The sequence below is a fragment of the Rhinoraja longicauda genome, chromosome 13 (genome assembly GCF_053455715.1).
Source record: "Rhinoraja longicauda isolate Sanriku21f chromosome 13, sRhiLon1.1, whole genome shotgun sequence".
NCBI classification, from domain to species: Eukaryota; Metazoa; Chordata; class Chondrichthyes; order Rajiformes; family Arhynchobatidae; genus Rhinoraja; species Rhinoraja longicauda.
Window position 1 is genome coordinate 21,828,097 of NC_135965.1, and position 12,401 is coordinate 21,840,497.

General features: G+C 46.9%; 1 protein-coding gene across 3 annotated transcripts in view; it reads right to left on the reverse strand.

Annotated features, from left to right (window-relative positions):
* Positions 1–12,401, reverse strand: part of dvl3b (dishevelled segment polarity protein 3b) — a 79,583-nt gene that overhangs the window by 17,534 nt on the left and 49,648 nt on the right. For all 3 annotated transcript variants that reach the window (XM_078410541.1, XM_078410540.1, XM_078410542.1), the window contains 2 exons: positions 5,301–5,436; positions 90–183 (listed from right to left, as the gene is read on the reverse strand). In XM_078410541.1, coding sequence (XP_078266667.1) covers positions 90–183; positions 5,301–5,436 — 230 coding nt within the window. The remainder of the gene's footprint in view (positions 1–89; positions 184–5,300; positions 5,437–12,401) is intronic.

Below are 12,401 nucleotides of genomic sequence, written 5' to 3' on the forward strand. Positions count from 1 at the left end.
TGCCTCCACCAGCGGCCTTCACCCTGTGATGTGCAGCTTAGATTCACTGGTGTAATGGGGGCGGGGACAGAGGCGAGGAGGGCACCTACCCGTTCGATGCGAGGGATCCGAGGTTTCCTCCGCCTCCGCTTGTGCCGCCTCATGAGTTTGGACGAGTTGCTCTGTTCTGTGGAGCTGCTGAATCTGGAGCGAGAGGGAGCGAGTCACAGCAATGTCACGGAGCCTCAGAATCATAGCGCGTCAAAACAGGCCCTTCAGCCCAACTACATCCAAGAATTGATGGATGCAGCCCAGACCATCACACACAACCAACCTCCCTTCCATTTACTCCATCTGCACTTCACGCTGCGACACCAAGGCCACCAGCATAATCGAGGACCAGTCTCACTCCCTCTTCTCCCCTCTCTCATCAACACCTAGAGTGTGGTTCTGACCTGCCATCTACCTCATTGGAGCCCCTGTGTACATGACAACACAGCCCTTCATCCTACCTGAGCCCTTCTTCACACCATGCCCGAGATATTATGCCCAGTTGGACTTACAACTCCAGGAAGAACAACATGCACAACTCATCCTGACATTCAAAGTCCACTGTCTAACCTAGGGCGTCACAGTGGCGCAGAGGAAGAGTTGCTGCCTCACAGAGCCAGAGGCCTGGGTTCAATCCTGACCTTGGGTGCTGTCTATGTGTGGGGTTTGCACATTCTCCCTGCAACCGCGTGGGTTTCCTCCGGGTGCTATGGTTTCTTTCCACATCCTAAACACATGCAGGTTTGTAGGTTAATGCGCCTCTGTAAATTGTCCCCAGTGTGTAGGATGTGAAAGTGAGATAACGTAGAACTAGTGTATGGGTGACCGATGGTCAGTGTGGACTTGATGGGCCTAAAGGCCTGTTTCCGTGCTGTATCTCAAAACTAATGAAGCCTTAAACTTTATCTCAAGAAGGCTGGATTATAGAGGAGACAAAAGGAACTGCTGATGCTAGATGGTTGGGCAAAGCACAAAGTGCTGGAGGAACTCAGCAGCTCAGGCAAAGTCTGTGGAGGGAATAGACAGATGGCGTTTCAGGTTGGGTCCCTACATGAGATTGATTGTAGTAGGGAGGAGAAAGGTGGGAAAGAGAGATGGGGTGGGACAAAGATTGTGCAGACTAATTATTATAAGGAGTTGATGATGAACAAAAACCAAACATCTACTCAGTGGGACAGGCAGATCCGTGGAGGGGAATGGACAAATGAACAATGTGCATGTTCCTCCACAGATGCTGCCTGACCCACTGAGTCCCTTCAGCATTTCCAACGTCCATGGAGTTATTCTCCCATCCAGCTTTTACACGTCGATCTACACGCAGGTACGAGAATTGTTAATGGTAGCCAGTCAGAATATTTTCCCAATTGTGGAAATGTTAAGGACTAGAGGGCTGAGCCCTAAGGCGAGAGGGCCAAAGTTTAAAGGAGATGTGCGGGGCAAGGTTTTGTAAAGAAGGTGGTGGGTGCCTGGAACGCTCTGCCAGGGAATAGTGGTGGACGCAGATATGATAGTGCCGTTTAAGAGGCTTTCACATAGGTACCTGGATATGCAGGGAATGGAGGGATATGGATCACATGTAGGAAAAAGGGATGAGTTGAATTTGGCATGTTGGGCACAGACCATGGGCTGTAGGGCCTGTTCCTGCGCTGTACTGATTTAAAGATAGACACAAAATGCTGGTGTAACTCAACGGATTAGGCAGCATCTTTGGAGAAAACAAATGGGTGGCTTTTCAGGTCAGAACCCTTCTTCAGACTCTGAAGAAGGGTTCTGACCCGAAACATCGTCTATTCTTTTTCTCCAGAGATGCTGCCTGACCCACTGAGTTACTCCAGCATTTTGTGTCTTTCTTAAGTATAAACCATCATCTGCAGTTCCTTCCCACACACACTGTACTGTTCTACATTCCATGTTACATGTCAAGTTAATGGCATAAGACTGCCATATAGGAGGGAGGACACTGGGAGTGTATTTTGAAATCATGGACCTGGACAAGCAAGAGTTAGTGATTTGAGGTGAAAAGTGAAATAGAGAGAGTAAATTTAGATCCCCTACAAAGATGATCTAATCTCACACATTGCTGCCAGCAACAGGGTGCAATGAACCATGTATGGCACTAGAGGGCAGGAAGAATCACAGAACTGTTCAACTCTATAGAATATTAATAGTCAACACAAAATATCGTTGACAGGACCTCACTAAGAAACACAGAATTGTATTTGTATGGCATCTTCAAGGTGGCAAAGTGACCTGTGGTGTTCAGAGTGGTAAACAGCTCAAATTTTAATGTAATATGTTAAGAGATTACTTTATGATCAAAATATGATTAGGTTACATACAAAGTATTCACGATAACTAAGAACAATTAAGGAGTTGGGTTTTAGATTTTTGGTTTATTATTGTCACATGTACCGAGGTACAGTGAGAAGCTTTGTGTTGCACGAGTTTAGAGAGTTTAGAGATACAGCATGGAAACAGGCCCTTCGGCCCACCGAGTCCACACCAACCATCTATCCTTGGGATAACTTGCAGAAGCCAATAAACCTACAAACCTGTACGTCTTGGAATGTGGGAGGATACCGAGCACCCATAGAAAACCCATGCAGTCACAGGGAGAACATACAAACTCCATACGGACAGCACCGGTTTGAACACCGGTTCGATCCAGAGCAAGGATCGAACACAGTTCTCTGGCGTTGTGAGGCAGCAGCTCTACCGTTGTGCCACTGTGCCGCACGAGAGCAAATAATACTGGACATGAATACAATCAAGTCAGACTCGAGTACAATGGGTAGAGCAAAGGTGAAGAGACAGAGTGCAGAATATAGTTCTCAGCATTGTAGCGCATCAGTTGCAGAGACAAAATCCAATGTCCACAATGAGCTTCGGCACAAGGAACTGCAGGTGCTCATTTATTAAAAAAGAAACAAAGTGCTGGATGAACTTAGTGAGTCAGGCAGCATCTCTGGAGAAGTCCAACCCTAAACGCTACCTCTCCACATTCTCCAGAGAAGCTGCCTGACGCACTGAGTCACCAGCATTTTGTGTTTTATGTTCCCACAATGAGCTGTTTTGGAGAATTAACCCCCCCCCCCACCTGCCCCATCCCCTCACCTGTATCCACCTATCACTTGTCAAGGATCTATGTCAAAATGGGAGGGAGAGGCTGGGAGATGGAAAGGTTGAGAGGCTCTATTCCAGAGATTAGAGCTTCAGCACTGGATGGTACAGCCACTGAGGTGAAGGCCAAGTCACTGGGTAATTTTTAAATGATTTATACACCCATCCACACCAGTTATACATTATCCCACAGTCTCTCCCTATACACTAAGGACAATTTACAGAGGCCAATTAACCTACAGATGTGGCAGAAAACTGGAACATCCGTAGTCAGGATCGAACCCGAATCTCTGGAACTGTCAGGCAGCGGCTCTACCCGCTACGCCACCGTGCCACACCTTCACTGCACTCCTCCCCCATCCCACACACAGTAGTCCATAAGTTATAGGAACAGAATTAGAACATTTGGCCTATCGGGTCTATTCTGCCATTCAATATGGCTGATTTGTCTTTCCCTTTCAACCCCACCCTCCTGTCTTTGCCTCATAACCTTTGACTCCTTTAAGGGCCTGTCCCACTTAGGCGATTTCTTTTAGGTGATTGCCGGTGACTCCCATATTCGTAGCAGGTCGCCGAAAAAACGGCAACTGGACCCCCCCCACGACAATGTCTATGACAAGCTACAACAACCTACCACCTAGTCGACGTCATGCTAAGGCAAGCTACCAACAGCAAGCGACCCAGTCATCGCGACTTAGGATGTCCACCTACGACCTCACCTCCAACAACCGAAGTCAACCTATGTCCACCTGTGACAAGTTACGACTCTGTTGGCCATAACTGAAGACAATTCACGTCATTTTGGCCTCCAAAAAAATGGAATCACCCAGTTTCCCTATAAAAGGGGGTGTAGGGGAAGGGTTTCCAATCATTCTGCATCATGACTACCCTGGAGCAACATCAGAGGGCATTGTTCTCACAAGAAGAAGAAGCCCTGCTGCTTGCAGCGGCCCTCACGCTTAAAGATCAGCAAGACAGAAGGATAGGAAGAATGGGGAAGAAGAAGCCCTAGAAGAGGTCTGTGTGGTTGAAGCCCTTGTCCTTGAAGAGACCCAGATGCTTGCTGACCATGATGGAGCAGGAGCCCAAGAATGTGGAGACCATTGTCTACTCAGCATGTGTCCTCCACAACCTGATCCGTACCAGAGGTACAGTAGCAGCAGCCATGGTGGAGGGTGACCGAGTGGACAACCAGACAGGCAACATCACACCAGGCTCATGGTGAAGTGGAGGACAAGCTGCACCGATGGTGGGACCTGAGAGATTGCCAGGAAACACCTCCAACAAGGGAGCCGAGGACCAGAGAGACCATCTCTGCACTTCCAACAACTCCGAACTAGGCAGTGTACCATGGCAGAACGACATGATCTGAAGACCAGCAGCAAACAGCCCACACCACAAACACAAGTCCACCACTCCAGGAAGAGAGCCCACAACAGACCACAAGAAAAGCCCCTTTTCAGGGCCACTCACATCCTCCCAAAAGAGTTTAATTTTCAATGCAGTACAACCTACATCACCTGGCGACAACCTACGACAGCACCTATGTCAGGAGACGTCAAGCTACGCTTATTGGTGTCAAACCCACTGTCTCCGAAAAATTCTCAACATTCTGAAAATCCAGCGGTGACCAGAAAGACTGAGGAGACTCACGACCATACAGGTCACCCCGGCAACCATGTGGCGACAGCCTAGTCGCCAGTAGTCGCCTAAAAAAATCGCCTAAGTGGGACAGGGGTTTTACTTATCAAGAATCTGTTAATCTCCACTTTTAAAAATACCCAATGACTTTGCCTCAACCACCATGTGTATCAATGAATTCCACAGATTCACCACCCTCTGGCTAAAGAAATTCCTTCTCTTCTCCTTTCTAAAGGTACATCCTTTTATTCTGAGGCTGTGCCCTCTAGTCCTAGACTCTCCCAATAGCGGAAACATCCTATCCACATCCACTCTAGCCAGGCCTTTCACTATTCGGTAAGTTTCAATGAGGTCCCCCCTTCATCCTAAACTCCAGCGAGTACAGGCCCAGAGCCTGTCCTTCTAAACTTCTATTCTGCCCCTTTTCCGATGAAACGTCTGTCCTTCGGTCGGGGTCTATACTCCAGGTATGGTCTCAGCTGGGCCCGACATTATCGCGGCTGCCTCACCTGCTGGTGGAATCATCTTCATCCGAGTCAAAGAAGCTGGTGGATTCCAGCTCACTGCTCATCAGCGTGGAGGAGCTCTCGTAGCCCCCGGTCTCGTGCCGCCTCTCCAACTTCGTGTGGCCATTGACCCGGGGAACTGCAGGCAAGAGGTCAAAGTTCACCATAACACAAAACAGACACAAGCTCTGTCGAAACAAGGAACTGCAGATGCTGATTTGCAAAAGAAAAAGAGGCACAAAGCATTGGAGGAACTTAGCAGGTCAGGCAGCATTGGTGGAGGGCAATGGACAAGGCGACGTTTTGGGTCAAGACCCTTCTTCCTATCTGCTTCCTACAAATGTGACCCGGCTACAGCCAGTTAGCTCTAACGCTTTGTGCCTTTTTTACTTTTGCAAACCAGATACGTACAGCAATGTGTTCTATGTCTTCATAGATTCATAGAGTCGTGCAGCATGGAAGCAGGCCTTCGGTTCAACTTGCCCTTGACAACCAAGATGCCCCATCTACACTAGTCCCATCATTAGTTTATTAGTTAATTATTATTATCGTCTGGTGTACCGAGGTACAGTGAAAAGCTTTTGTTTGTACGTTAACCAGTCAAATAAAAGACTAGACACGATTATAATCAAGCTGTCCATAGTGCACAGGAACAGGATAAAGGGTACATCTACTGCCTGTGTTTGGCACATTTCCCTCTAAACCTTTCCTATCCATGTACCTGTCCAAATGTTGTTATAATACCTGCCTCAGCTACCTCCTCTGGCTGCTTATTCCATATACCCACTACCCTCTCAGTGAAAATGTTACCCCTCAGGTTCCTATTAAATCTTTCTCCACTCTCCTTAACCTATATCCTCTGTTCCTTGATTCCACCACCCTGTGTAAAACACTGCATATTATCTATTCCTCTCATGGTTTTATACGATACGATAGAACTTTATTTATCCCAGGAGGGAAATTGATCTGCCAATAGTCATAAAAACACAAAATCCATGAAACGTGAAATTAAAGTGATGAGTGGAAAGGATTGGGGGATGTGGAAAGATTGGGGAGGGGGGTGGGTGACGGAGGGAGGAGGGAGGGGAGTCAGTCTCAGACTACCCCACGAAAGAAGGGGGAGGAGTAGTAAAGTTTCATAGCCACAGGGAAGAAGGATCTCTTGTGGCATTTTGTCCTGCATCTTGATGGAACTAAGGTATACACCTGCACTCCAAGGAATAATGTTGATGCCTGCCCAACCTCTCCTGAGAGCTCAGTGCTCGAGTTCTGGCAGCATCCTCATAAATCTTTTTTGCACATTTTTGCAGCTTAATGACATCCTTCCTGAAGCAAAGGTATCACAAAATGCTGGAGTAACTCAGCGGATTAGGCAGCATCTCAGGAGATCTCAGGCCTCCACCCTTCCTAAAGCATGGTGACTGAAACTGAATACAATATTCCAAATAAGGGAGAAGAGAGAAACAAGGCACTGCAGATGCTGCTTTAATACCATGGGATCTTTCTCTTCCATCTGATAAGGTACCTCACTCAGAAGATGATACTTCTGACTTTGCAGCACTTGTTCACTGGTACTGGGGTTCCAGATTAATCAAGTCAAGTCCAACAAAGACACAAAGTGCTGGAATAACTCAGTGGGTCAAATAATAGGCACAGATGTGTAAAAACGCACACCTCCAGATTCAGGGACAGTTTCTTCCCAGCTGAACCATCCTATCACCAACTAAAGAGCAGTCCTGACCTTCCATCCACCTCATTGGAGACCGTCAGACTATCTTTAATCAGACTTCACTGGACATTATCTTGCAATAAATGTATTTCTCTTTATCTTGCATCTGTACACTATGGACAGCATGATGGTAATCATGTATAAGAAAATAACTGCAGATGCTGGTACAAATCGATTTATTCACAAAATGCTGGAGTAACTCAGCAGGTCAGGCAGCATCTCGGGAGAGAAGGAATGGGTGACGTTTCGGGTCGAGACCCTTCCTCAGACTGATGTCGGGGGTGGGTCAAAGGAAGGATATAGGTGGAGACAGGAAGATAGAGGGAGATCTGGGAAGGAGGAGGGGAAGGGAGGGACAGAGGAGCTATCTGAAGTTGGAGAAGTCGACGTTCATACCACCGGGCCGCAAACTGCCCAGGCGAAATATGAGGTGCTGCTCCTCCAATTTCCGGCGGGCCTCACTATGGCACTGGAGGAGGCCCATGACAGAGAGGTCAGACTGGGAATGGGAGGGGGAGTTAAAGTGCTGGGCCACCGGGAGATCAGTTGCGTTAATGCGGACCGAGCGCAGGTGTTCAGCGAAGCGATCGCCGAGCCTGCGCTTGGTTTGGCCGATATAGATAAGTTGACATCTAGAGCAGCGGGTGCAATAGATGAGGTTGGAGGAGGTGCAGGTGAACCTCTGTCTCACCTGGAAAGAATGTTTGGGTCCTTTGATGGAGTTGAGGGGGGAGGTAAAGGGACAGGTGTTGCATCTCGTGCGGTTGCAAGGGAAAGTGCCCGGGGTTAGGGTGGTTTGGGTAGGAAGGGACGAGTGGACCAGGGAGTTGCGGAGGGAACGGTCTCTGCGGAACGCAGAGAGGGGAGGGGATGGGAAGATATGGCCAGTGGTGGGGTCCTGTTGTAGGTGACGGAAATGTTGGTGGATAATATGTTGGATCCGCTGGCTGGTGGGGTGGAAGGTGAGAACGAGGGGGATCCTGTCCTTGTTGCGAGTGTGGGGATGGGGAGCAAGAGCGGAGCTGCGGGATGTAGAAGAGACCCTAGTGAGAGCCTCATCTATAATGGAGGAGGGGAAGCCCCGTTTTCTGAAAAACAAGGACATCTCGGAAGCCCTAGTGTGAAACACCTCATCCCGGGCGCAGATGCGGCGTAGACGGAGGAATTGGGAGTAGGGGATAGACTTTTTGCAGGGGACCGGGTGGGAAGAAGTGTAGTCCAGATAGCTGTGCGAGTCGGTGGGCTTGTAATAAATGTCCGTCACTAGTTTTTCTCCTGTGATGGAGATGGTGAGGTCCAGAAACGGGAGGGAGATGTCAGAGATAGTCCAGGTATAATCATGTATAGTCTTTTTGCTGACTGGATAGCACGCAACAAAAATGCATTTCATTGTACCTTGGTACACATGACAATAAACTAAATTAAAGCATCTCTGGCAAACATTAATATTCCCCACAGATGCTATCTGAGCCTCTGAGTTACTCCAGCACAGTGTCATTTTTGTGTAAACTAGTATCTGCAGTTTCTTGTTTCAAAAAAAACAAACCTTTCATTCATGCAATTTCAATTAGAAATGTCATCTATCCATGTTTTCCCGAGATGCTGCCTGACCTGCTGAGTTAATCCTGCACTTTGTATCATTTCAAATCAAGTCAACTTGAGTTTATTATTTAGTTTTGCTTATGGATACAGCAGAGAAACAGGGCCTTAGGTCCACCAACTCCACGCCGACCATTGATCATGTGTTCAAACTAGTTCTATGTTATTCCACTTTCTCATCCACTCCCCACAAACAGATCCTCACACACGTAGTTGACACTGCCGAGATAGGACTGATGCTATTGAATGTCCGAGATGTCATCTACAAATGAGTTTATGGACCGAAGACCTCAATAATCTCTCAAGAGATTGATTGTTTTATTGAAAGGCACAGCATGGAAATAGGCCCTTCGGCCCACCGAGTGCATGCTCATCAGTTTCCACTAGTTCTACCTTATTTTCTCATCCCCCTCCCTACACACTAAGGGCAATTTAGAGAGGGCCAATCAACCTACAAACCTGCACGTCTTTGGGATGTGGGATGAAACCGGAGTACCCGGAGGAAACCCACGCAGTCACAGGGAGAACGTGCAAACTCCACACAGACAGCAGCGGACACCAGTCTCTGGAACTGTGAGGCAGGGGCTCAACTAGCTACGTCATTGGGCATCCCCTGTCCTATGTACAAGTACAGTGAGGGACAGCTACAATGAAAAATCTTGCTCACAGCAGCATCACAGGCATATAGACCGAGACAACACAGAAAAATTATTAATTACACATAAAATATGAGAAGAGTGTGCAAACAAAAGGCAGGACATTAGTGCAAAATACAATCAGAAAGTAAAACTCCATGGTAATGCAAGAGGTGGGCTGATTATTATACGAATTCTCTGCTGTAAAACAAAGTGACAGGCTCGTAAACACTAGGTGGTCTGTGGGGCTTTAAAACATTGGCAGTCACGAGCTGGCATGAAATGCCTGTTTCTGTACCGCTAAATTCTACATGAAGATGAAAGGCTTTCAATATTTTCGATGTCTCAATGTTTTCACACAATACACTGTTCACCACACCCAGAATCTAATTAGGTTGGTCAGTACTGCATTTGAGAACTCAACTTTCATTAGTGCAATTTCAATTTAAAATGTCTTTCAAATGTGGCTTATCACATTCGGAGCTACAGGGAACGGATCCCTTGGGGAGTCTCTCTCATCTCTCTTACACACACACACACACACACTGGTGTGGTCTCATCAACGTTCAAATCTAATGTCAAGAGTCAAGAGTATTTATTTGTCATATGAGCCGGGAAAAGAACAATAAAAGTCTTACTTTATTACTTAAGCCTCACAGAGATATGCAGCACAGAAATCGGCCCTTCGACCCATCTTCCCATGCTGCCCATGATGCTCTATCTACACTAGCCCCACCTGCCCCGTTTGGCCAGTACCCCTCTAAATCTTTCCTATTCCATGCACCTGTCCAAATGTCTTTTAAATGTTGTTATGGGACCTGCCTCAGCTACCTGCTCTGGCAGCTCGTTCCACATACCAGGCACCCACCCCCTTCTGAGTCAAAAAGTTGCCCCTCACTTTCCTTTTAAAACTTGCTTCTTTCACCTTAAACTTACATCCTCTGGCTCTTGATTCCCCCACTCTGAGTAAAAGACTCTGTACATTTACCCTATCTATTCCCCTTATAATCTTATACACCTCTATAAGATCACCCCTCAGCCTCCTGTGCTCCAAGAAATCAAGCCCCAGGCTGCTCAACCTCTCCCTGTAGCTCAGGGCCTCGAGTCCTGGCAACATCCTTGTAAATCTTCACTGCACTCTTTCCAGTTAATGACATCCTTGCTAGAGCAGGGTGACCAAAACTGATCTCAATACTTCATGTAACAATGTCCCAACATCTATACCGAATACCTTGTAAGTATTCGGTTTGTAGGTTAATTGGCCCTCTGTAAATTGCTCCCCGAGGGCGTGGATTAAAAAGTGGGATAACAGAGAACTAGTACCGACAGATATTCACTGGTCGGCGTGGACTTGGTGGGCCTGTTTCCATGCTATATCTCTAAACCACACACAGATACACACACAGACACAAACACACACAGACACAAACACGCACAGAGATATACAGCACAGAAACAGGCCCTTCGGCCCATCTTCCCATGATGCTCCATCTACACTAGCCCCACCTGCCCCGTTTGGCCAGTACCCCTCGTGTCAGCATGAAATGACAGGCGTGATCGTCAATCTTTCAGTCTCTCCTTAATTTGCTTCGGAGTACACACAATTGTCATTATTGCCACTTAATATCACTTTCAAACGTCTGCAGTTCAATCAGTCTGTAATTGGCCTGTGATGCTACCCTTTACGCTTTACAAAAATAAGTACAAAATCACAGTGAAAACACTACTCCAACGAGACATCTATCTAAGATACATCTAAGTATCAAATCAAACTCTCCCCATCGCTCAGGCCCTCAGGTCCGGGCAACATCCACGTACATCTTCTCTGCATATTTTGCAGCTTAATGATATCCATCCTTCACAATACTTCAAACGTGGCCTCACCAATATCCTGTACAATATAATGTACAGGATATTATACATTATAATGTAAAAGCAATAATGTAATATAATGTAAAAGCAAGGTAGAGAATTCTTAATGTCATATTTGCTCTGATCAGGGATCCAATGTAAGATTTATGACTCGACACAAGGCCCAATTGCAACAAGACTCAGCTATTAAATACTGTGGGAGTTTTGTGCAAACACGTACCCAGTTGCCGACAGACGATGATCGTTGCTGTTTTATTTTACACTGATTCCTTCCCACTCATCTTCCCGATGCTTTGGTCTCAAGGTCAATTATCTCAAGGTCAACTATTTGCATTTTCTTTAAATCTGATACTGGTGTCACCGATGATGGAAGGTCCCGGCAGACACAAGGGAAGGGTTGAGTAATGACTTGGTCTCCCCTCGCCCTCTCCCTGCAGCAGTGATCAAAGGCAAGAGTGGACACACTGCACTGCACATCCAGAGAGAGCACCTCAGACCCTGGGAAAACTCCCTGCTCTGTCCAACGCCATTGCAAATTATTTATTAAAACCTCTTTACGCAAGTAAAGACATCTCTCCCACACAATGCATTCCAACAGATGTGTCCATTCTAAGGCTTGGGAAAGGAATGGGAGGAAACCATTCAGCCCATCAAACCTATTCCACCATTTATTCACTTTTAGGTTTATTATTATTGTCACGTGTACTGAGGTGCAGAGAAAAGCTTTGTTTTGCGTGCTATTCAAACAGGTCAGATAGTTCAGTTTAGTTCATTGTCATGTGCACCGGGGTACAGCGAGAAGCTTTTGTTGCGTGCTAACCAGTCGGCAGCAAGACTATACATGATTATCATCAAGCCATCCACAGGTACAGCCACAGGGAAAGCAAGAAATGCTGCTGTTGGAGTAGAGATTTAAAAGAGTGGAGCGATTGTAATGTACGATTGCAGATCCACTTCTGTGACCAACGCACAAAGAGTCACCTGGCTTGGGCCCCATCTTGGATCCATCTATACCATACATAAATACAATCACGTCAAACTCAAGTACAACAGGAAGAGCAAAGGGAAAGGGGAAGTTCTCAGCTTTGAAGCTCATCAGTTCAGGAAAGGAGGAATGACCGGGGTGGGATGTCTTTGATTATGTTGGCTGCTTTATCGAGGCAGCGTGAAGTGTAGATGGAGCCAATGGTGGGGAGTCTGGTCTGGGTAATGGACTTGGCTACATCCACAAATCTGCAATTTTTCAGGGTCTTAGGCAGAGCTGTTCCC